This window comes from Oryzias latipes, chromosome 21 (genome assembly GCF_002234675.1).
Source record: "Oryzias latipes chromosome 21, ASM223467v1".
NCBI lineage: Eukaryota > Metazoa > Chordata > Actinopteri > Beloniformes > Adrianichthyidae > Oryzias > Oryzias latipes.
In genome coordinates, this window is record NC_019879.2 from 884,184 (window position 1) to 910,283 (window position 26,100).

At 43.6% G+C, this 26,100-nt stretch overlaps 1 protein-coding gene across 1 annotated transcript in view; it reads left to right on the forward strand.

Annotated features, from left to right (window-relative positions):
• Nucleotides 1-252: 252 nt before the first annotated feature.
• The window catches only part of mylk (myosin light chain kinase), a 32,398-nt gene continuing 6,550 nt past the window's right edge, over nt 253-26,100 (forward strand). The window contains exons 1-17 of the mRNA XM_004086895.4: nt 253-529; nt 650-1,157; nt 5,472-5,588; nt 12,721-12,780; nt 18,585-18,632; nt 19,277-19,404; nt 19,966-20,122; nt 20,890-21,080; nt 21,162-21,273; nt 21,713-21,751; nt 21,832-21,922; nt 22,002-22,205; nt 22,786-23,003; nt 23,319-23,442; nt 24,726-24,878; nt 25,067-25,190; nt 25,738-25,828. Coding sequence (XP_004086943.1) covers nt 725-1,157; nt 5,472-5,588; nt 12,721-12,780; nt 18,585-18,632; nt 19,277-19,404; nt 19,966-20,122; nt 20,890-21,080; nt 21,162-21,273; nt 21,713-21,751; nt 21,832-21,922; nt 22,002-22,205; nt 22,786-23,003; nt 23,319-23,442; nt 24,726-24,878; nt 25,067-25,190; nt 25,738-25,828 — 2,290 coding nt within the window. The 5' untranslated portion in view covers nt 253-529; nt 650-724. The remainder of the gene's footprint in view (nt 530-649; nt 1,158-5,471; nt 5,589-12,720; nt 12,781-18,584; nt 18,633-19,276; nt 19,405-19,965; nt 20,123-20,889; nt 21,081-21,161; nt 21,274-21,712; nt 21,752-21,831; nt 21,923-22,001; nt 22,206-22,785; nt 23,004-23,318; nt 23,443-24,725; nt 24,879-25,066; nt 25,191-25,737; nt 25,829-26,100) is intronic.

Sequence of the window (26,100 nt, forward strand, 5' to 3'; positions counted from 1 at the left end):
CTTCATACCCAGATTCCCCAAAGCTTCTCTAATCCCTCATATCAGCTGAGCCAATCGGAGCAAATGTTTCCTCTGTGTGTTTACTTTGCTCTGAGTGTTTGTGAGAGACTGCAAACTGTGAGAACAGTCTGCCGCTCGGAAACCAACAAACAAATCAAACCAGAGCAAAAAACAGCAGAGAACTCCCCAAACTTGGCAGACTGAGAATAAAGGAATGAGGAGGAAGAGGAGTGAGTTTATATCTCTGCATACATGTGTGTGCAGTCCACTTTTGTCCATAAAAGGGAAGTTGAGTCATTTATGATGCAACCTGAACAATCTGAGTCCAGCCCTCTTGCCCGTTTTACTCCATTTGTCTTTTTGCTCTTGAACTCAGAGCTGCTGCCGCAGGAGGAGGAGTAGAAGCAGCTGGTGAAGGAGCTAGAGGAGGTGTAGAGTCTAGAGACATCTGTAGTTAGGATTTCAGTCTGCGGTGGCCAGACGCCAGCAACAAGCAAGACGTAGCTCCTGCAGCAGAAAGTGGCCAAAGGTGGGTGACCAACTGCTGTTTTACTGCTGCTGCTCCTCTGAGCCTCCGGTGGTGGGGTGCGAAAAAAAGAGGACTTTTCAGATAGAAAGGCACTGCCGCTGAACTTTGGCTCTCTTTTAGGACATCCAGCGCTTCAAGTCAAGAAACAACAAGGCCAAGAGACAAGGGGGTCGGCCCTACTGGCAGCAACATCACATGGATTTTAAGGCCAATCTTAAGGGTGTCAAGCCCAAGACAGAAGACAAGAGCAACTCTCCCAACCAGGTCGACTTCCGAAGTGTGCTGGGGAAGAAGGGTGGTACTGCTGCAAGCAACAAGCCAGCTGAGACACCAGGCAAGAATGTCAGTGACTTCCGTTCCATTCTCACTAACAAGAAGAAGCCGACAAGTCCTGAGAACAACAGTGAGAGGGTGAACAATTTTGTAGATGGAAAGATACATGAGAGGAATCAAGTAAGTGCACCTGCACTGGAGTTTGTGGAGAAGCTGAGTGATGTGAGTGTACTGGACGGTCAGCGGCTCCGGCTGGAGTGTCGCCTCGCCGCCACTGCTGCTGATGCTGCCGTCACCTGGACCCTGGACGGGAAGATCATTAAACCATCCAAGTTCATTATTCTTGCCAATGAAGGTCAGACGTCACGCACCTGCATGCATGCACACCCAGATATGTAAGTTCACAACAGAGCAGTGTCCTCTAACATGAAGGAGGTCAAAGGAAAAGCTCTCCAACTCTGCTGCTTCAGAGTTGTTTTCCAGACATCCAGCTGAACGTGATCAACACAAGCATGAAATTACCTGGTCTGATCAGCAGAAAGCAGGGCTGGGATTCAAGAATCTTGGTATCTCTAAAGAACCAGAGTCTGAGACCACTGGACCACAGTTTTGGGCCAGACTGGACACTGTTGGAAGTTCTGTTGGTTTGATCAAGGGCAAAGAGGAAATGAAGCAGCCGTTCAAAGGATTCAAACTCTATTTATAGGACGCAGATGTGAAACAGTAGAGCGCTGAGCGGCAGGCGATGTTTTCACATGACATACCTGAAACATGACTTTACAGATCACTTTACAGATGTATGCAGACACAAAAACACAGCTTACAAAGCTCTACATTCATCATGCCTGTCAGTGAGATGGCGGCTCCCCAGGGTTTTGGTTCTTTACATCCTGCAAAGTTTTCATTCAGCAGTATCAGGCAAGGTTAAAGGAAAAGTTGAGTCTTCTGAAGTCAACCACTGCATCTAAGCAAAACTTTTTAAAGGTCAAACTTACAAAGTCTGATGGAGACAATTTATGATCTAAGATCACAAATTATTTCCTAACATGGGATCTCGTAGAAGAGAGCAAACTGTTGTCTCGTTCCAGATTTAGGACATCAGGAGTGAAAGGCCAAGTGAAGGAGACACTAGTTCCCACCTGTGTTTCTCTAAAGATGTGAACCCTCCTGAGACGGGCCATAACCCAAACACACAAACAATAAGAGCAATGGTCAGACTCAGAGCATCAAGGAACAAGACTGAGGGTTCCTGGACCGAGTGGTCTTGCAGGGCTCCTGTCAAGGATATTTGAATGCTTCTAACATTGTGTTTATTGTGTCTGTAGTTGTTCCTGCTGAATTTCTCATGCAAAAAATAATGTATTGTGTTATAAAGCAGCAGCTCAATTGTCTGTTTAGATTCTGGTGCCACTTCCCCCATGACTGTAGAGAATGGATGCTTCCATAGACTCATGGACTGAATGGAGGCTCCGACAGAGTTATAGCGAAGCACAGAGCTGTCATGCAGAATGCCTCAGTAAACACCTGGATGTTTGCTATAGAAATCACTGCCACACATGGGGGCTACTGCAGATTCAGATTCATTATGGCCCGCAGCGGTCACTGACCGCAACGACCAGATTGTTGTCACAGACGGGAAAAAAATCTGCGGGCTGTGTAGTTTTAATTTCACTTTCACAAACTGTGTATCATTATTAATACTAAACCACAGCCTTTTTTATATTTATATATTAAGATGAATTTCTTTCCTTTGGGGGAAACAAAATGAATTTGGTTTTGATAAACCTTTTTAGATTGGCAGTAGAATAGGCTACTTAGACAGCACTGTGGTCAAGTCTGGACAAACATTCCACTTTAGTCTAAAATCATCCAAAAGATTGAAAAATCTTTCTGTAACCTAGAGTCTTATTTAGATTTACATTTGTTGAGCTTTGATTACACATTTAGATTCATTCAACTTTAAAGTCTCATTCATTCAAAGCAATTTCATTATTTTTTTTGATGGTTCTTTAAAGAAATTGCCTCATATCATTAAAAGTTAATTAATGTAGTTTCATGAAAAAAATTATTTTCTTCAATTCAACCTTATATCTGGTGCATTAGTGATTTTTTTACATTTTCAATTGGTACAGCAATTTCATCTTTATCGACAGAATGAGTCTGTATGTATGTGAGAGTGATCATGTTTGTATGTTAGTGGTTCATAATTAAACATCTCCTGTACCTAACGGCTGCTCAGTCAGTGAAGTCATACAACACTGTCATATTTCTATACTCAAAACTGCTGGAGGGCAAATGTTCAGAGTGCTAAATCTACTGGGGCCTCGTTTGCGCCTGAGTGTTTCTCATCTGGGTGGAGTTGGCTTTTTCCCTGAAGGAATTCTCCAAATGAGATGAGAGGGCAGGCACACGGACGAACATGTCTGGTCCTTGTTTGATGTGAGTCAGAGTTCAGCCCGCTTTGTTTGACAGGTGGAAAAGCTCATTTGATCTAAGGTGCAGACCAAACAGAGCACCTGGTTGTCTTGGGACACTTGAAGAACTAGCATGCAACTCCCTCAGACCAAGAAGCAAAAAGACCAAAAAGGACATGATGTAAGTGCCGTGGGCTGACACGTGGTAATGTGCAAGTCAGACACACGGCTCTCCAAAAAGTTGGACAATATTTTGGGATTGACCCTGCAGCGGTGAAGGGTCCAGGCGATTTTTTTGTTTCATCTTGGTTAGATCTGACTACAGCCTGAAGTCTGCTTGAAGAGTATTTGTCCACTTCAGTCTGTGGTTAGAAAGTGGGAACTGGATGAGCAACTCATGAACATCCTGCCAGCTTGAATTCAGCCTAGTGTGAAAGCACTGTGAGCATCTTCTCCACAGGTTCAGGGTGTTTGGTTGACTGATATTGTAGTTTAGGGTCCAATAAGAATAATAATATTCAGGACTTGTCTTTTATTATTATTTTTATTAACAGGATCGGCTAGTTAGCATGTAGCCTGAATGTAAAGTGACTACTAAAAGGGGATGTTAAAAAAAGAAAGGTCCTGAATGTTATTATTCCTATTCGACCCTAAACTACAATATCAACTGCTGTCTGTCAACCGGTCAGCTAGCTGCCCGAATGCCGGAATGACAGGCAAAACAGGTCACCGGCGGAGCTAGGAGCTATGTCCGGTGAATCGTATAGCAAAGCAGCAAACCTAGGTATCATAAATCTTATGATATTTTTCTCATATTCATTGACACAATAATAAATTGATCATTCTTGTTTTTCTTTTTCCGTTCTTGAACGAATGAATGTGGGTCACACAGACACGGAAGTTACCGCTGAAAGAGGCTTCTGCGGCCGGACAGAGACCATGTCCGTGTTTATGAATGACTTATGACGTGAATAATTATTGCGTTCACACAAATTAATTATTTCGAGGGAACGAAATATTATTTTGTGCGAACAAGATATTAATTTGTGGGAACAAGATCTATTTTAGTTTTTTAATGTCGGGACACGGGCTCCGTAATGCCTAAAGGACATGTAGCACAATTCTTTTGGCAGTTTCAAAAAGTGTTATTAAATATTCTGGGCTTGTCTTTCTATTACAGAGGAGAACCAACTGTTTTGTCATCATGTGTAACATGTCTAACAATATCTCATCAGCTCTAATATTTTATCTTAAGTTCTTACAGTTTTCAAATCAGTGGTTCGGTTTGATTATTCTAATTTGGGGTTTTGTCTCTTAGAATCTTCTTTTCCCTGCAGAATGATGCTGTATGTAATTTCGGTGTACTGTAATCTTTTCTCCACAAACTTTGATTAGGACTTTGGAATAGGTGTTGTTCTTAATAGAACTGCTTTATATTCAGACTAGCTTTCATTTCAGAATGGTGTGAGGATGGGATGGTAGTTTGTGTTCTGCTTTTGGTTATTAAAACTCGTGCTCTAGAGACCTCTCCGTTGATCATAGGTGGTTTTGAATCTTGAGTCCAGTTTTTAAGTCCATTCTGGTTCAGATGTCCTACATCCCTGTTACAGACCCCTGTGGTTTCCTGATGCATACAGGGATTGATACATGATGCTTTTCTGTTTTTTCATTGGTTGAATGCTAGAAAACAATGGGTTTAATACTATGAAGCATTCAATCCATTGTTTTCCTGTTTCTCTGTCTTTATTATTGTATCTTCCTCCATTTTTCGCCATTACATTTCTACAATTGTTCAGCTATTTGAAAGATTCAAACTATTAACAATGTTCAGCTCTTCAGCTTTTCCAGCTGTGACTTTTGGTCCTTCAAATCCTTAAACGTTTCAAGATATTCCAGGATTTCCTGGATGTTTGCCTCCATGGAAATACATGGGGGATCCTTACAAACCTTTGCTTCTTTCTGTGATGCAGAAGCTCGCTGGTTCGCTGACATTTTTCACAAAAATATCTTTTTTGTTATTGTGCTGTTTTCACTTTATTCGTGGTCAACTTTGATCATTTCTTTCTTTATTTATTTTTTTTGCCAATTATTCCCCTTTAAGGTTCATTTTCATTCAGCGATACAGCACTAACCCATATTTTCTTCTGGAAATGCAGCTCCTTGAAGTTATCTTTAAATGTTGCACAGTGTCAGAAATGTGTCTTCATATGAAATGTGTTATAACTGTATGCTGATGACTGCTTTGTGTTGTGCAGGGGGTCTGTGCTCTCTGACCATAGACAAGGCTCTGCCAGAGGATCAGGGCCAGTACAAATGCAGAGCGGAGAAGTCGACGGGCTCAGCCGAGTGTTCTTGCACAGTTCTTGTTGACGGTAAGATTGTCGCTTCTCACACATCTTCACCTGATGCTGCCTGTTGTGACACTTTTGCTGTTTGGGAGTATCTCAGGTCTTCACAGGTTCACATTACAGGGAGAAATCGTTTATCTCCATTTGGGTTCAAAAGCTGCCTTCTGCCTTTATTAAAAGTGTAAACACAGGATGTTTGTGATGCTAACAGGAGCACAACTGGAGGAAGAGGATCAGGAACAGAAGCTGAACTGTGTGATCTGAAAGGCAGGAATCAGTCCAGCAGACGGATTCCTTTCCAAAGACAAAAAATTAAAGCCAGTTCAAAAATAAAATGTTCTTGAAGTTAGACACTGAAGTTCTTATGTAGAGTCCTTGAACTCTGAGCCCTGCATCAAGTCAACATCACTGATGATGCTCCAAGTTTTAGACGAGTTGGACTAGGACCAGACTAAGTGTGTATTCCAGGGGTGTCCAGACTTTTTTATGAAGGCTAGACTTAGTCAGGTGAAAATGTGTGAGGCCCAACCAATCTGCCTGCATTCTTGAACACTATTGATAACATTGAATGCAATTGAAATGTTTTAAAGAAAATGTTACTTTCATTTCTTAACATAGAACAGAATTTTATCTAAATCACAATCAAGAAATTGTACACACAGCGTTTAAAAAGTGGTGGGGGCCGCTTATTATTTATTTTATGACAGGAACCTGTTGGCCGGTAGAAATTTGAATGTGGGCCGCATTTGGTCCACGGGCCAGACTTTGGACATGCCTGGTGTATTCAGACTGGACACATTTGGGTCATTTGAAGTGAACCAGAGTTTGTATCCCCCGATGATCTGAAACAAATTTTCAGTCTGAAAACACCCTGGCAGGCCCTGGTCCAGAACAAGGAACCGCTCTCGGACCCATCTTTGGAGGTGGTTTCGGTTCGTTTCCAATAGCACTGACCACAGATTTCCTCTGAGTTTCCTAAGTCTGAATAGGCTCTGTGCTCGAAACGGAACAACTGGAACAAAACAACAACTGTATTCCAGCATTATGATGAGAAAACGGAATAGAAAGGAAGCAGCCATATACAGTCAATGGTAGCAACCATGACGATAAGACACAGCAACTCAGTGAAAGCCGACGTCTCCTCAGTAACCGTCTTGCAGCAGGTCCGCCAGACCAAAGTAAAAGTCTTGAGCCTGACACTGATGTTCAAAATTGGTCAGCGTAATAGAAAGTTTGAATAAGAAAAATAGCTCAAAAAGGATTGTAGGGCTTCCATTATTCTTTCTCTTGTTGCTTTGCCCCACTCTCATAATTCCTGGCCAATGACTGAAAAGATCTTTGGTCACATAGTTATGTTTGCAAAACAGAAATGTCCATTTGACGGCAGTCTGAGTTCAGACCAAACACAAGGTTCAGGACTCAATCCAGACCAAATTAACCGGACTTGGTCCAGACCAACGGACTTTTCCAGTCTGAATTCACCCTAAAGAGCCATTTGGCCCAGTTTCCTGCAGACAAACCCAGTGAAAACAATGAAAGTTCCATCTAACCATTTAGAAAAATACACTATTTATGTTTTTGTGGCCATTTAGCCATGCAGTTATAAAACGTGGCTTTTAAATGTTTACATTAATGGAATTAGGACTGTTGTGTTTTTCTATACCAAATTTAACTATTGTAACTTTTACTTTTGAAGACAGACAGCACAGTCTGTGTTTGATCGGATCTCCTGCTGCCGCAGATTTACTTGAATGAGAAATGTAAGAAAGTCAGATTTTCTGTCATAACTTTGGTGCAACATCATCTTTTTTCCCTTTTTGCTGTTGAAAATATACATGACTAGAACCCTTTTGTTTTCAAATGTATACATTGAAATGGATTCTATACTATAAGAATGTTGTCTCTAGACAGCAACTACACTGTTGTTGTGCAGATGATTAGGATATGAGCTTTAAGCCCATTATAGTTATAAACTAGATGAAACCTGTTTACCGTCATTTTGCTCAGTTATCTGTAAACAGAAAAGACAAAAAGTAATCATTATAGCAGCAAGTTGACACAACAGTAGGAGCGTCCTATAAATTTCATTAACTTTCCTTAGAAATAGGCGGTTTAGTCTAGAGAAACTGCAGAGATTTCAGTCTGGGCTACAGCCCAGAGTTGCATGTGGCTCTGCAGCCTCAGGGTGCAGACACCGGGACTAGGGAATAGGGAACATCGTGTCCACCAGGGAGTAGGTTTTTTTTTTTGTTTTTGTTTTCTTTTCCAAAAAAAATGATGATTATGAGTTTCTGAAGTTCTGGTGAGGACAATTTGTCCCATGTTTGTCTGTTTTAGGCTTCCTGTAGCTGAAGAGTTTGTTGAACCACAAGGTTGTGTTTTTATGATTCCTGTAGTTTGGCTCTGTGGTGCTGAAATTGACACAGATTTAAACATCTTTTAGCATTATTGTTCCCGCTAGAACATACAGTTTCATCCATGCCAGTAGAGTAAACTGCAAACCACAAAAATGAAATCGTTGTGAGAGCAGCCGAAAGCTCACGGTCCGCTTAGTAACCTGGAACCAGAAATCTCTCAAGTAGATAAATTATATTTAGCTTGTGAATGAAAACCAGAAACCAAACCCTTAATGGTTTGATTAAACTGTACAAGAGTTTGTTGTAAAGCTCCTCCGACAGGATGGCAGTACTGGGCTGACTGGGAGCAGCGTGAACCAAGTACAGAGCAGGATTGGGAAAAAAAAAATTCACTCTTTTGTCAACCTGCAGAATGCTGTTTGCTCACACTGCTAAAGGTTTTAAAGATTCTAGAGTTTGACAAAAAATTGGGGGTCATTCCTTTCTCACATGGTTACTCAGTAACTAGCAACAGCCTTTCTCTCTTCTGCTGTTTTTCTTTCTTTAGCAGCAGAGAAGCTCCAGCAGGCCTCTTTCCTCTGTGTCTTAGATTCCCAAGATTCCCCGGAAGATTTGGTCCAGGCTGAGCTTCCTGTAATTAGAACAAATAACAAACTGCATTTATCAACCGTCTGCAATAGTTCCTGGAAACACACAGTTGCCGTTGAGGGTGACTGGAAACTAGCTGGTTTGTTAAGCAGATGTGTGTCAAACCAAAGTTAGGGGATGTTTGGAATCCTGGGTCTGTGGGGGCCTCAGCCACTGAGCAGCTAAAGGTGGATAAATCATCTGCTGATTAGAGAGAGAGAGAGAGAGAGAGACAGAGAGAGAGAGAGAGATCTGTAGGGAGCAGACCAGGTAAGGAAAAAATCCTCTAGAACCAAAAACAAAGGAGTCCTATACAAAACAGGTGCATGTGAAGTTGGGATGGTTAGACGGGGTACATGGCACATCTGTGCACCACTTAAAGCTGCTGCTGCCTTTAGGGCGCCACCAGCTTTGGCATTGTGCGGAGGACAAGGGTAAATCTGGGACTGGAATGGTTGATGGCTGCATGTCCCACCCTACACAAATAAGTTATGATAGATATTGTATAGAGTCATGGTTATAAACTGCATTATTTCTAAGAAGGCACACATTCCTTAAATAACCAAGCAATCAACTTGTGTGTTAAATAATTGAAGTGCCAAAAAGAGTAATATGTCTATGAAGAATCTCATTCATCCAGGTTGATTCCATCATAGTAGATGGTTTAGGGGCTGTCATCTGGACTTGGTTTTTAAAGTTCGAAGACGTTTCACCTCTTATCCAAGAGGCTTTGTCAATTCTGAAATAGCTGGTCTAAGAGCTGGTTTATATGTGCTCATGGGGCAGGAGTCAGACCTGAAACTGGATGGTGTTGTCTACTTAGCCTACATGGTTTCGGGTCGTTAAGAGTCCTTTGTCCTTAGCTGGGGGTTGGGGAGCCAGTGATTCCCTCCCCAGCCTGGTCATCCCTTTCAGCTGTTAACGACCCAGGTGGAACTGGTTCGGTTTGTTTGGGTTTCAGAACACTGCCGTAGATGGATGGAAGAATGAACCATAGACCATCATTCTTATTCAGAGAAGGTTTATCCTTCTTGACAAAGATGGCTTCTTTCACTCCTCGCTCAAACCATCCTTTCTCTCTGGCTAGAATTCGGACTTCACTGTCCTGGAACGAGTGGTTTGTGGCCTCCAGGTGGAGACGCACTGCAGACTCAGGTCCACTTGGGTTGGCTCTGCGATGTTGGTAAAGCCGCTTGTGTAGAGGTTGTTTGGTTTCTCCTATATACTGTTCATGTTTTCCTAGCTACAAACAGAGTAATGTTGTGTACTCTATCGACTGCAAAGAGAACTGCAATGACCAAGGACTCTTAACGACCCAAAACAATGTAGTCCAAGTAGACAAGACTATCCAGTTTCAGGTCTGACTCCTCCCCCATCAGCACATATATACCAGCTCTTTTACCAGCTAATTGACAAAGCCTTTTGGATAAGAGGTGAAACGTCTTCTAACTTTAAAAAAAAAAAAAACAAGTCCAGATGACAGCCCCTAAACCAACTACTGCGACAAAAAGAAGAATATATTGTATGGTAGAGTCGTGGTTAGCACTCTCATCTCACAGTGAGGTGTACACGTGGGCGCGTTTGTGTGGGTTTGACCCTGCAACACACTGGCAGCCTGGTCAGGGTGGACCCCCACGTTCATTTGAACACAGCCACTTTTTCCTCTGAAGTGCTGTAATATTGACTCTGAAATGGAAGACCTGAATGGGAAGTTTTCATTCAGTATTTCTAAACTAGCCTCATGACGCACTTGTCAGGGCATAACAGGTCACAAGGATGGAAAAAACTGTTTATTTGAGCAACTCTGTAAACTCACAAAACATTGCTGGAGCTTGGCTGCACACTGCACCACAGCCCCTTCAAATGTAGTCAACATTTCTACCCCATTGGCTTATTTTCTTTAAAGAAGCAAATCCTGCAGGAAATCTGTGCGAGAAACTGTTTAACCGACAATTATTATGTAACCCTTGTTCTATCCTAGGCACTTTAACATTGGGAGTTGGGTCATCTAGACCCACTAGACCAGGGGTCGGGAACCTATGGCTCGCGAGCCATATATGGCTCTTTTGATGGTCACATGTGGCTCGCAGACAAATCCTTAATTTTACTTTTTTTTTTTTTCATTAGACCAGTCCTTCTCGGGCGCGATGCGATGCCAGAGGCGCGGAGTAGTAGCGGTGCTTGGAGAAAAAACTATCAGTTTACTATTATCTATTATTTCACAGAGTTTGTACCACCCGGAAACCTGTGAATTGCCGTGCCTAAAACGGCGCGCTCCCGTCTCTGAGAAAGAGCGTGCAGTTGCGGGGACAGGATGTGTGAGGGAGAAGGGGGGGGGGGGGGGGGGGGGCAGCAGGTGAATCGCGCAGGGATGGCAAAAACGTAAACCCCGCTGCCCGTCACTCACTGCAGCGTGTAAGTGTGTGTTTAACTCCGCGTCTGCATGTGATCAGTCTTTCTCACATCTACAAAACATTCAGACCTACGATCACGTTTAAAGTCTCAACGACTGCATGAAGCAGAAACTCACCACGTATCAACCGGACAAGACCATCAGCAAAACTACCACGAATCATTTATTAGCAACAGCATAACGATGACTTATTGTACTTTAAAAGTGTTAAAATTACATCAAATGCACACATTCACTTGTATATTTAGTTTTAAACATATTGTCGCGGACTGAGTTTAACTTGGCTGTTGGGCCTCGTTAAAAGTTCTGGAGTTCATGGAACGCATCGATCAAGCAGTGATCTGATTGGCCTTTTGTTCTGTCGCTCAGCCTGTTGTTAGGGAGTTTGGACCAATGGGGTTCAGCTATGGGCCGAATAAGGGAAATGGGAGGACTGGAGCGGGAGCAGGGGAATAAAAAGTTGAGAGAAGCGCTCTCGTCTCGTCTCGTCTCGGCGGGCGAGAATAAGGAGTTGCTGAATTAATTGTACGGCGTTTGTTAGGGGTCTGCAGTAACCAGAACAAAGAACCTTAAAAGAGGTTAAGTCTCCGTGCCTCAGTGTGGGAAAGGGACGCTACATTATTGTATGGCTCTTTCAAAATTACATTTAAAAATATGTGGCGTTTATGGCTCTCTTGGTCAAAAAGGTTCCCGACCCCTGAACTAGACAGTGCTCTGAACCTTTTTTCTTCAATGATTTGTGATCTTCACTGGTGTCCATGGATTACATGAAATCCTTCCACCTTTATCCACCTTTGTCATGGTAGGGAGAACACCTCAATGGAAGGGGGGGGGGGGGGGGTCATAGGATAGCACAAGGGTTAAAAAAGGGAAATTCTAACCACTGAGACATGTTTTCTCAAACTTAGATAGAGTTCTTTATTAATCCCGAGGGCACTTGCATATCCATCCATTACTCCAAAAAGACATAATAAATTAAATATGATGATCATAAAGGATATTAAAACATTATAAGCATAAAAATAATGTCAATTGAACTCACTAAAAACAAGATAAAAAGAATCAAAGTATGAAAGTAATAAATGTAGTAAAAGTAGTAGACTGTTCAGTGGCCCTTCCTCATGCCCCCTCCCCTCCCCTCCCCTCCCCTCCCAGCTGCATTGAATAGTCTGATTGCACTCGTGCGGAGGACTTCCTGAGCCGTTCAGTAGAGCATGGCAGAGAGCGAAGGCGCTGGCTGAAGTCCAGTTTGGAAAACATCCTCTGCTCTGCCACCACCTCCACCGTCTCCATGTTTAGCCCCACCACACATCCTGTCCTCTAGACTTTGCTGTTGAAAAACCTTCTTGATGAGATTATTAATCTAGCAAGACAGAAAGTAAGGCAGTCTTTATTTTGCATTTTGTTAAACTTTCTTAGGATTCAGTCTTTCAGACTTCTAGAGAAGCTGCAGAGGACGTCACTGACAAGCTTTAGTCAAAAAAAGCAAAGAAGCAAACATCCCCAACTTTTAGAAATCACTGCACCTGAAGTCCAGTGGAGACACAGGTGGAGTTTAGTGTCAGTCGCACTGCACAGATATTTCCACATTAGTTGTGAGATGCAGAACACTCAAACACATGGTTATTAAAGCAAACTGGGAAAACTATTCATCCTCCATGTACTGATCTCTGCTCTTATTTTATCTTCCTCTTTGTGTGTGTGTGTGTGTGTGTGTGTGTGCTCATGTGTGTTTGTGTATGTGTGCGTCCTCCTACAGACCCAGCAGAAAACTCTCCTGTGGACAAGAAGTCCAAGAAGGCGACTCCAACCTCAGAGAGTGAGTTTCCAAAATATGCAGCAGCTGCCTTTTCTTTTGTCCCAATAAGGAGCTACAGGCTGGAAAACTGGTTCCCACACACACACATGCATACAGGAGCATGCACGTACACACACACGCACACACAGACACGGGCTGCTGGGATCTATTTTAAAGTATCTCTGTGTATCTTTGGAGGCATCAGTTCGTACATCACTGCCACATTATTATTTCTTCCTCCATCACCATAAACTTCAGCCTCATCTGCACATTAAGATCATGTTTCCCATCAGCCCTGTTTTAGTTTCAAGCAATTTGCAGCAGCAACAACCCCTTTTATGGCTAACATTTTTCTGTTATTCACAAGTTTTTCTCCTTTATAATAGTAAAAAGTGATGAGTCGAAAGATAAGATAAGATAAGATTAGATAAGACTTTATTGATCCTTGGAGGGAAATGGAGTTGTTTCAGCAGCCAAACAAGAAATGTAACAACTAGCAAGAGAAAAGACAAAAGTACAAGTAAAAAATGGTAGTTCAGAATCAGAATCAGAATCAGAAAAGGTTTTATTGCCAGGTTCAGTAGAGCGCACTTTACAAAACGAGGAATTTCTCTTGGTGTATGGTGCATTTAAGAATAAGTAAAAAATAAAAAAAATAAAAAAAATTAAGTCGACACAACAACACACTATATACAGTTGAGTGAGGTGGGAGCACAGGTGGGCTGGGATGGTGGGGCCTGTAAGTAGCAGCGATAGTCCTTTGGTGGGGGGTCAGCTGGGGGGAGTTGGGGTACTGTTCAACAGGCTGACTGCAGTGGGGAAGAAGCTGTTCTTGTGGCGCGAGGTCCTGGTCTTGATGGACCGGAGCCTCTTGCCAGAGGGGAGGGGCCGAAAGAGATTATGTCCTGGATGAGAGGGGTCGCCTACAATCCTAGTTAAAGTACACATCATAAGTAAATAAGTAAATACAGCAGCAGTGTCAGCAGTCCTATACCGTATTGTTCCTCTTTGCACTGGGGGTGCAGCAGTCGGCGGCTGAACGAGCTCCTCATGGTCCTCACCGTCTCACACAGACGGTGGGAGGGGCTGTTCCGGATGCTGGACAGCTTGGTCAGCATCCTCCTCTCACCTACAGAGTCCACTGAGTCCAGGGGACAGCCCAGGACGGACCAGCTTGTCCCGTTTCTTCTGTATTCCCACCACTCCAGCAGAAAGTTACTGATGCAGCCACAGTTACATAAAAGGTCCCGAGTAGTGACCTACACACACCAAAGGACCTCAGACAGAACAGCTTCTTATCATTACAGGTTTGCAAAAAGCTTCAGAATAAAACATTAGACAGAATCATCTGCATCATGACTGGCTGCTATTTTCAGATTTCATACAGTATTGCCTGCAGTTTTGAGGCTTCCTAATGTTCATCTGAAGCTATTATTACTTTTTGAAATGTTCAGAAAACCTTTTTTAAAAACTAGCCCCCCCCCCTTTCTTGTCTTTGCCTAAATCATAGACTTGTATCCGTGGACTTATGGATTCTGAACAGTGAAAATACTGCCTGAAGTGGGGGGGGCATGTTAACTGGAGTTTACTCCCCCCACCTTAACACCAAAGTCAGAGTTTTGCTGAGTCTGCCAATGGATCCACCCCCCCCCCCCATCAAGCATTCATGCCCACATCTGATAGATCTATAGAACTGGAGTGTACACATATTATTCTGGGTGTGAAATCAACATTTTAGTTTTTTTTTACCAGGGAAGTTATTTCCTCCTTCTGGTTGGATTATTTCAGGAACTGCATCTTTTGGTTTTTGTGTTTTTTGTGAGACATTTGGGAGTCAAAGTGCAGGCAGATATAAAAAATGTTCTGTTGTCTGTTGACAATAGGTTGACCTACGTTGGCTGTTGACTAGGGTCATCCTGAACACATAAGTTCTCTGATGCTCTAGTCCCATGCACCCGGACGGGGGTTGACCTGTGGGTTTGTGGGTTGTCCGTGTCCGTGGAGGGTCTTGGTCTGTGTGGATTTACCCTTTTTTTGCCGGCAAACAGCCCGTATCCACCTGCAGGGGCAGTTGTGACTAAGGCTTTTGGTGACGCAGCCCAGAAGCAGCATTGAATTCTGCTGCACTTAACATATTCACAGACTTTGGGTTGACCTGCTGGCAAACAGAATCAAATCCAATTCACTGAATCCAGCAGACAAGAAGTCTTTGTGGGAGGGGGAACATTTGGCAAAACCAGAGCACAAGAGGTCGGCCATCTATCAAGGGTCGGCAGTTTGATCCCCACTATCTCCAACTATTGTGTCCTTGGACAGGACACTTGACCCCCCCTGTCTCCAGTGTGGCTCCACTGGTGTCTGAATGTGTCTGAATGTCCCAGTGATGGTCAGAGGAGCTGTATACTGGCAGCCACGCCTCTGTCATTCTGCCCCAGGTGATGGTAGCTACTGATGTAGCCACAGCTGGGGCAGCTGTGGCTACATCAGTAGCTACCATCACCAAGTATGAATGAATAACGGACACATTGGAAGAACTTTGAGCGTCTGGAAAAGCAGATAAATCCAAACCGTTATTGTTCCCCTGGGTGTGGCTAAGATACAGTCAAAGCCATATTTGGGAGCCTTCTTGGTGGTGGAACCCTCCGTTTTAACTCGGTAATGCTGAGTGTTAAGCAGAGAGGCACTGAGTCCCAATGTTAGGGTCTTTGCTGTGATCTGAGCATGTTTTTGAACCTAACCTTCTCAGAGCAGACACTCTTTCACCTCTAATGACAAACACTGAACTGTAGAATTCTGGAGGGCAAAAATGAAGCTTTTTGAAGGACTAGCACAGTGATTCCCCTCCCCTATTAGGATCTGAAAATGGGTAAACGGGTGGGACAAATAGAGTTTTGTCAGGCCCACCCATGGATCTTCCTATCTGATGCACAAACTTCAGCTCTAATGAATGAAAACAGACATGAAAAAGGGACACAGGTGTCACAAAAAGGGTAGAAAGCCACAAACTATTGAAAGCCAGATTATAGATAAAAATACTTTTGGTGTAAAATCAGATTTTTTTTTTCTTGGGAGTCAAACTTTGGAGCTTAATGGAGAAAAAACTTGGAAACGGTCCCCTTTTGAATCTTGGTTGCAGTGGTCCTTTGAGGAAACGACAGTATTTGGTACTTCCAAAGCTGAGTCAAGTGTGGAGATTATATTGTTTGGACAGAGGAAAACAAAACACTAAAGTATTGTTTCCTCTGAGCAGTATGGTACGGCCCGGTACGGTTTAGAATGGTCCATGGTGCATGGGGGGTGAAGCTAACGACCATAACACGGGCGGTCATCCAGCAGCTCATTTTTGCCACTTGGCTTTTGGTTCTTCATATAGACAAAGCATTTAATGTTTGAGAGAAAACTGCAGGCGGCAAAGAGGAATGCCTTGATTGATTGACCTTCAGCCAATCTACAGGTTTCAACAGTAGCTCCGCCCCAACCAGTCTGTTCCATTTTTTTATGGACCTACAACCAACAGGGGCCCAAAAATGGTATGATTCTGTCCGGCCTAATGGGTCCATTTCATAATGGAAACGCTCAAAATACTAGACTGGACTGTACCGTGTGGCTTAGTGGAAATGAGGCAGAAGTGTCAGGGTCTGCTCAACCTTCAGCTCTGTACAACACAAAAGCTGTGCTTTTCCAGTGGAGATCAACAGTATATTACCCAGCTGTCCAATCAGAGGTTAGAGTAAGTTTGACAATGTTGATACCTTTGTCTCAGTTTGAGCTCTGCCATTCGTTCCATGAAGATATGAACTTTATTTACATATTTACTACTGTTCCAAACATAAACCTGCTTTGCAATAATAATTTCAAAATCAACCAAAGTTTAATATAAAATCAATCAGTACAAGAGACGTAGCCCAGTGTAAGAAGCATTCATAAATGATGAGTCAAAACTCCATGATGTTCTGAATTCTGTTCGTCTTTTGCATCTTTTAATCATTTGAGGCAGAAGAGCAGAAGAGGTCTGATGTGGTCAGGAGCCAAACCCAAAGATTTCAAGACAAAGTCTTCATGTTAAATCTTAAGCTCACAGCGTAGCAGTTAATTCTGACCTGAATGCTTCAGTACAATACCTTCTCTTCTCAGTGACTTGTAAGTGTAAAGAGCTTTGCATTATTTGTTCCCATTTTTCAGAGAAAAGCTCCACAATGATCCCTCTGTGCAGAGGTTTTGACAGCAGTAAGGCAGGACGGAAGGGGCTTCTCTCCCTCTCTTCCATTTAAGGCCTGGTTTTGGACTTGGCCTGCTCAGTGAGACTTTGTTTTGCTTTGCTGCACAGATGAGAAGTGTGGAAGAGCCCTGAGAGGAAACTCTCCTTTTAAGACTCTCCTCTTGTTGGAGATGGTAAGGTCTTGTTAGGGTGAAAGGCATTCGCAGAATGAGCCCTTCTTTACAAATGTGGGAAACGGCGCTCCTCATAGCAGGATCGTTGCCAATTGTAAGGTTTGTTTAATCAGTTTAGTTTTAGTTAACACAAACTGAGTCTTAGCAAAAGGTTTAAAAATCTGACAAAGAACTATGGAATTTTAAAACATCTTCTAGGATGTTTTGTGGAGCAGCCGTTTAAAAATCTCTGTCCCTTCACCCAACGGCTCCACCTGTAAACCTCCAGCTTCAGTTTTTCTATACACACATATCTCTCCATAAATGGGAAGGTCTGCATTCTGAAACAGCGTCGTCTGTTTGACCCTGAACTGAAACAGTGGGAAGAACATTCAAACCGAAAACAGAAAAGACATCAAGAAAAGCCCACATTCTTACTTACCCAGAATCCTCGGCTCACAGCAGAAGCTTCAGAGAGTAGCAGCTGTTGAATGCAACTGACTGAGGACAATGCTGTCTCTTTTTGGCTAGGTCCTGCTAACAATCTTGCTGCTGCATTCTGAACAAGCTGGAGACTTCGTAAGGAACGTACTTTCTGAGGATGCTCAGAAAGGTTGAAATGGTCTGCAGAGGTGGCCAAAAACAGCTCAGAGGAAGGTTTGATGAAGGAGTAGACTCCTACAAACCGCCTCGGTGCTGACTCCTGAGGAAGGTGCCACAAATAAGGCTTCAGCGTTATCACCGTGAACCCGGTCAACAGTTTAAAGATGCAGAAGAAAAGACACTATTAAACCTTTACTGAGAACTTTGGGAGAATCTGTAGAGAAAAAGCACAAAAACCATTTCCTGCTGGAGATACTTTTGAAAGATTCTCCATATTTGGGCATCAGGCACAGCGGTCTTGCTCCCATCCTGGTTGCTGTTTCTCTCTGGAAAGCACTCATAGAGGGCTTCAGCACCTGAATGTCTCAAAATGATCCAGTTAGGAGGGTATAGTTTACATGAATCCCAGTACGAGTTCCCACTTAGCCTCTGTGTTTAATGCTGGGTAACTGGGATTTGGATTAAAGCACAGGACAGGCTTCAAAGGCGAAGCAATTAGAAAATTCTTAAAACGTAATTTATTTAAAACAACATATTACCAAATGAACTTTTAAGGTTTTAGAAGTTCTGAGGAGGGAAAGACATCTTTTCCCACTGATACAGTAAAATATCTGCGGATATAGCAAAGGAAATATTGGAGATCTTCAAAAACGTCTGTGATTCATTTTCCTAAAAGCTTCCTGCTTGTCCTCAAAGAAGTTTTGAAGGGCTTTGTTGGATGGTTAGAACAAGCGCTTGAAGCATTTGCAGACGTTTCAGAGGACCTCATTCCCATTTGGTTTGCTGCTAAAGCTGTTGAGCACGTCTCTAGATTCAGGCGTCTGACTCTGCTGTTTCTGTCTTTCCACCAGGTGAGGCCAGAATAAAGAAGCCTACGGCAAAGACTCCGCCCAAACAAGGTGACACCCACCTGCATCCTGAATCTGTCAGGATTTACATCTGCCCCGCTCCTTTGAAAGGAAGATTACACTGAAGCCCCATAGGACCAGACGGCAGATGTGCTGTTTTTTCTGTCAACGTCTGTTTAATCTAAATGCTGGATTGGTTCTCACAGACTTTGATGTTCCTCTACAAACAGAGATAAAGTGCTTAGAGTCAATTCTTCTCTTCATAGTTAGTTGTGTTCAAAATGTGGTTTGGTGGTGGGAGAAGAATCCAGTCCAATCAAAAACGAGACATGTCAAAAAGCATAACCATGATGGAACACGAGGTCCAGATCAATATTTTTATGTTGATCAGATCATCTTGTTTCTGTTATTTTCGCTCACTGGACAGCAGAGATCACAGCACACCGTCAGAAACCACGAGAAGCTTTGTTCAGGACTTTGCTCACATTTTTTATCCATATTACTGGTTTATTACACATTAAGTGAAACCCGTTTGAATCACGTTCTAGGAGATCTTTAGATCACAGCCTCTGTGGCGTTTTCATGGCTCCACCTGTTCCCACGCCGTTGGATTCATCATCACAGTGATCAGGTTGAACATTGCTGTCAGAGCGCCGTTGATGGATAACAGGCGTGCGTCGGTGTGTGTGTGTCAGCTCTGCCTCCTCAGATCCTGCATTTTCCAGAGGACATGAAGATCCTGGCTGGACAGAAGGTGGAGATTCTGTGCAAGTTCTCTGGAGCTCCGCCCATCACATGCACCTGGCTGAAGTTCAGAAAACCAGTGAGATCCTGCCGCCCTCCCACACACATGCACACTGATACAACACGTGTGCACACAGACAGAGACAGACACACATATGCACATAAGTGCAGAATGCATACTTGGCCATGCACACACACTCACATGCACACACACTCACATGCACACACACTCACATGCACACACACACTACTCTTTCCATTGACATGATAGAACTTTTTTATTACCAAGAAATGTTTTAATAGCTTTGAATCCTTATGATTACTATCATTACTATCATCACTGATACTTTTATCTTAACTTCAGAACAACGCCCCAATCCCGGTTTAATTGAGTTCTAATCCAAACCTAATTCTGATTGAGGATTTAGAACTTTTGAAGCCGGTGAAATATTCCTGCAGTGCTGAGTAAAGGTCAGGGGTCGGTTCAGACTGATCTCATGTGTCTTTGATTCCCAGTCAGTATCAAAAAGAGGTTCTGTCACAATCCTATATGCAAATGTAAAATAGCGTCCTGAGACATGCATGAGTGCGGGCTGCGCCTCCCGCTGATGTCTCTCTCCTGTGTTGGTCTGTGCTTCAGATCCTGGACAGTTCGTCTGACATTTCCGTGGAGAGCACAGACAGCAGCAGCACGCTGACCATCAGCAGCGGCCAGCAGGAGCACTGCGGCTGCTACTCCGTGGAGCTGAAGAACGGCTTTGGGATGCGACAGGCCGCCCTCAACCTCACCATAGTGGGTGAGAAACACCTGCAGCTACACAAACCAAAACATACAGAGTGCTGCTGCATCTGAAATTAAACACGAGTTCAATCAAAGAAAAAGAAAGAAAACTGCAGTCGACATATGACTATCAGATCAGATCAGCAAAAACATTCTTATCAGGGTCTGTGGGTAAAATAATTCCTCTCATCCTGGTAGTGGCGGCTCTCATTGTCAACTTTTCTTTTTCTTTAACAGTTGACATTTTAGAAATGAGTAAGAAAGTGTCACAGAAGCATCTGGTGACAGTGTGGCTGCAGGTTTACAAGGCTTAGGCGACATTAGCCAATCACAATCAAGATGTCGTACACAGCTTTCAGAAAATGCTTATGATTAGTTTTATGCAGGAGCCTGTGGCCGGTAGATAGAATGTGGGCCGGGCTTTGGACACTTAGGATGGCTCAGCACCTTCTCTTTGAATGTGGCGTGTGATGGTTGGACTCTGGTGCTTCTGAGAAAGGCTGGAGGTCAAAGTTATGATGAAGTCCCACTACAGCACAAACATGTGGATTTAACGTGTCTTCTAAGCAGTCTGTACTGTGGACGTGGAAAATTTTGACTTGCAGAAGATAAAGTTTTTTGATGCCGAAATTGTGGTTGTTTTAGGAACTCAATCAGAAAACTTGTCCCCGTTTGGAATGCTGTAACGTTTGTGACGGCTTTTATCGAAAAATAAAAGAAATGTAAGAATCTATTAGTTAAGAGCAAAAAATGACTTTTTTGATGTTCCCCCCTCCTCTTCAGATAAGCCTGACCCACCAGCAAAAGTCCCTGCCGCCTCAGACATCCGGCGGTCCAGCCTGACACTGTCATGGTACGGGCCAACCTACGATGGAGGCAGTGCCGTGCAGTCCTACCACTTAGAGATCTGGGATTCTGCAGAGCCGCAGTGGAAACAGTTGGTGTCCTGCAACAGCACATCCTACAATGTGCAAGTGTGTGTGTGCCCACCATCGCTGTCCTGAAACCACTGCACACTCTCCACTGAAGGGTTTAACCGGTGCCTTTGTGTCCAGAACCTTCTTCCAGATCGTCAGTACAAGTTCCGTGTCCGGGCGCAAAACATCTACGGCATCGGAGAGCCGAGCGTCGAGTCGGAACCTGTGACTGTTAGGCTGGAAGATGAAGGTGATGAAACTGGATGAAGTGATTTCAGTCACTTTTGGTGTTAAGTGATGTCAAACTGTCTTCTGTTGACTGCTCAAACAGCGTATTGTTGAGAAAACTGGATATCCTCTAATGTGCTTTAGGTTTGTTCAGGTATCTGATGGTCATTTAACGGCTGCTCATGATGATGAGACCAGTGTATTTTCTAAATCTCCTTTAAGGTTTCTGGCTTTAGAAAAGGATCGGGTTAGAACCGCCTCGTGCTGCCACTAAAAAATGAACCAAATGTCTGTGGAAAAAAAAACCTCAAAGAAAACTAATGGGAACTAAACCTTAAAAAACAAAATTAATAAAAATGACAACAAAATTCTAAAGAAACCAAACCAAGAGATTTGAGCCAAAGGCACCAATTCCCACAGTGAGACTGAGATGCAACGTTACTATTTGCTTCTTTCTTCAGAAAACCAGGAGGAGGCTGAGGCAGAGGAGGACGATGAAGGTACAAGTCAGCATCCTAAGAAAATAACATTTCCACAAACAACAGAAACATGTTAGTGGGTTTCTTTATTTGTTTGTCAGACTTGGAAAAAGAGCCTGAATACAGAGATGTGAACATTCGAACTGACATGAAAGTGAAAGAGCTGTACGACGTGGAGGAACGATTGGGGACGTAAGGCCCCGCCCACTTTTACATCAGCTGAAGTGCAGCTGGATGACCGTTTGCTAAAGTCTGGTGTATTTCTTTGCAGGGGGAAGTTTGGTCAGGTCTTCAAGCTGGTGGAGAAAGCCACAAAGAAGGTTTGGGCAGGAAAATTCATCAAGGCGTACTCAGCAAAGGAGAAGGAAAATGTCCGGCAGGAGATCAGCATCATGAACAGCCTCCATCACCCCAAACTGGTCCAATGTGTGGATGCTTTTGAGGGCAAGTCAGACATGGTCATGGTCCTGGAGATGTAGGTGTTCCTCTAACCTGCAGCATAAATGCGTAGCTGACTGAAACAAACAACTGAAATCAGTTAGACACACTTCTGCTGGTCGAACATTTAGCCACAGCCCTTAAAATCTAGAAGAACACTGGAGACTAATCTTCTGCTCAACCATGAAAGAAACTCAAGAGCGGCCATTTCTGATTGAGCACAGATTAGTATTTGTGAGTGGAAGGAAGTACACAGTTGTAGCTATACTCTGGTAAACAAGTCCCACAAATGGAAAAACAAATGTATGCTGAAATATTACCAATTGGACTGAGAGAAGAGTTTACAGTAGTTAGCTGAGCTTTAAGCACAATAACTTACAGCTTTAGCATCGAGACAGAAACTGGTCGTTGTCTGTTTTCCTCCAATGTGACATCTGCCGTGAAAGAGATACAAAAAAAACACGTATTCTCTTTTGGAATTTTGCACCTGGCAAACCACACAGAGCTTATAAACTAATAAATGTTTTGTTAAATGTTTGCCTTGCAGTCAAAAATAGGAGCTTAGTTTTGGATTCGGTCTTTGTCTTGACAGTTAGGAGTCTTCTTGGTGTTTGCAGGATCTCAGGCGGTGAGCTTTTTGAGCGGATTATCGACGAGGACTTTGAGCTGACTGAGAGAGAGGTGATCAAATACATGCTCCAGATCATTGATGGTGTCAACTTCATCCACAAGCAAGGCATCGTTCACCTCGACCTCAAACCAGAGAACATCATGTGCATCAATAAGACCGGCAGCAAAATCAAACTGATAGATTTTGGCCTCGCCAGACGACTAGGTAAGTAACCACACAAATCCCAAACTGTGTGTCACTGTCATGTGGAGGCATGAGAGTAAAAGACTGCTGTGTCAGAAATGTGGTTTATGTAAAGCTAAAAGAAAACAGTCAGAAACTACATAAACTAATCAAACATTTGACTTTGTATATATGTATATCAGGCCTCATTGATCCACATTTTCACAAGTTTTCACAGCCATTTCCAACAAAACAGCAACTACCGCTTAGCTACCAGTCAACACAAACCAGGACAAGAACACCTTTACCTAACTTCCTGTTAGGATCCATCACCATGTGATGTTTCCTTTTTGCTAGAAAACGCTGGAACCTTGAAGGTTTTGTTTGGAACTCCAGAGTTTGTGGCTCCAGAAGTGATCAACTATGAAGCCATCAGTTACCCCACTGACATGTGGAGCATAGGAGTCATCTGTTACATCCTGTAAGTACAAAGAAGCTCCGACGGTGAACCTTTGCGTTGGTTTAGATGTGGCTCAGTTTACACTACACTCTGAGGAGGATTTAAGCCATTAACTGGTAATCTCTACGTGTGAATGCTGCAGGTGGTGCAGTGGTTTGCGCTCTTACCTCACAGCAAGTCCAGGGTGAGGGACAGAAACAGAACAGCAATTTATGTGTGTGGTTTGCATGTTCTCCTCGTGCATGTGTGGGGAATCCGGCTTCCTTCCACCATCCAAAAATCAATCAAATAAATCACATAAATAGTCCGTGAGTGTGAGTGTCTGTCTGTTGCATGGGTGTGTGATTGTGGCCCTGCAACAGACTGGCGACCTATCCAGGCTTGGCCTGCAAGTGGCCGTGACCCCGAAAAGGAACAAACAGATTAGAAGATGAATGAACGCTGCCACGTTTGGAGTCTAAGCAGAGTTTCCTAGACCTCCTCCACAGAATCGTCCTCCAGTTCTGTTTGAGAAACCCCAGTGTGCTTCTGGATCAACCAAGACCAGGATATCGTGGGCCTTCCCCTTCCCCTGGTGGGATATGCCTGGAATGGTTTGCCAGGGCAGCAATCAAGAGGCATCAAGGGGGACCCAAGCCCCTCAATTGGCTTCACTAGATGTGGAGGACCAGGGAGGATGTGGGTGACTCAGTTCTTCCCATTATCTCTAAGGGGGAACCTAGACACGTTACAGAGAAAACTCCAGTGTGTGACCGTGTGTGCATGTGTGAATGGAACTGTAAAGTGCTTTGGAGCTTAATCAATGTGGAAAACGGGCGGCAGTGGCTCAGGTGGTTGAGCAGGTCGGTTCGACCCCCTCCCCAGCCAACCATCATTGTGTCCTTCCCCTCCTTGCCTCCAGCGTGGCTCCACTGGTGTGTGAATGTGTATGAATGTCCCGGTGATGGTCAGAGAGGCTGAAGGCCGTAGGTTGTGCCTAAGAGGCTTACTTTATTGTTGGCAGTCTGTACTGAAGTCTTGAGTTGGGTTTCAGAGCCTAGACTGTGCATGAAGGCAGGCCCAACTGTCGTTTCCCTACTTTCCTGTACGTGTTTATGATTTAGTTTTTATATCAGGACGTGTAATGCTGTTCTCAGTTGTGATCTGACAGCTTTTTTAGTGCACAGTAAGCGGTCTAAGTCTACTCTAAGGACTAACAGCAGCCTGCTTGTAAGGTTTTTTCCATTGAAGATGGCCGCCAGCCCTGTGTCTCAATTGTCTGTAGCAACAGTTCAAATGAATGTGGCCCATGTTTGTCTTTCCAGTTTAAGCGGGTTGTCTCCTTTCATGGGTGACAGTGACAATGAGACCCTGTCCAACGTCACCTCGGCCTCATGGGACTTTGAGGATGAAGCATTCGATGAAATCTCAGAAAATGCCAAAGACTTCATCACAAACCTGCTAAAAAAAGACATGAGGTAGGGAAAAGCTTCATCTTGTCTGTTCTCTTTATTACAAAAACATCAGGTGATAAAATGTTTTGAGTCCAGTTATTCCTCTCAGAAATGTAATGGGGTCATTACTGGAGGGTCTCTTCACTGGTGGTGGTTATATTCAGAAGTAGTTCTTAGTATGGCATTAAGCACTGGGACTCCTGAACACACAGGGCTCGGCTGACCTGCGCTCAGTGCTTTGAACACCCCTGGCTGAAGCAGGACACCAACACCATGAAAGCCAAGAAGCTCTCCAAGGAGCGGATGAAAAAGTACATCTTGAGGAGGAAATGGCAGGTAAGCAACTTGAAGGCGTGAGCTACACTCCTGTTAGCTTTAGCAGATGAACAACAACTTGTACTTTCTTCTGATAAATCAAGTCGAGCTTCTGGAAATGCAGATGTGGGTACTCTGCAGGGACTTTTGACAAAACTCAGCGACACATTTATTCTACAAACTATGTAAAAAGACTTAAAAACCATAGTGGCTGCTAAATGTTAAAGACAAACCCCAGGCTTTAAAAATGAGGGACAGGGTTCCTACATGTTTCTTTAAGCTTTTAAAGGCGTTGAATATAAAACAATTAGAATACATTTCTCAGCCTATTTAAAAAAAAAAGGTATGAAAAATAACATAATTCACAAATTCAGTCCAGACAGGCACAAGCAGCGAGCTGCCTAAGGCTTAGGTAAAACGAAGGCAACAATCATCGACAAGTAAATACTGAAAACCAAGATGTTTGGTCTGGAGCAGAGTGGCGATTGCTCCAGAAGAACACGTCTCTCATTGTCACAACATTCATCGTTCATGTCAGATGCTGCAACTCTCCATTGTTCTGTGGCAGAAAACAGGGCACGCTGTCCGGGCCATCGGCAGACTGTCATCTATGGCCATGATGGCTGGAGTCAGCGCCAAGAAGGGCTCCCCCACCGAAGGTAGAAACACAGAGAGAAGGCATGGGGGGTTCTTGGTCAAAGGCATGGGGGGTTCTTGGTCAAAGGCATGGGGGGGGTTCTTGGTCAAAGCATTCTTGTTTTGGGGGATAGCTTAACCATCCGTTGGTTTGGGTATTGGGCAACGTTACCAAATGCAGTTGTGCACCAGCTTAAAGGAAGGGGAGCTGGCTGCAGACACAAAGTAGAAATACTCCACATAACAGGTGTGGGGGTCAAGGATCCATACTTTTCACCTTTTAAATTACTACCCT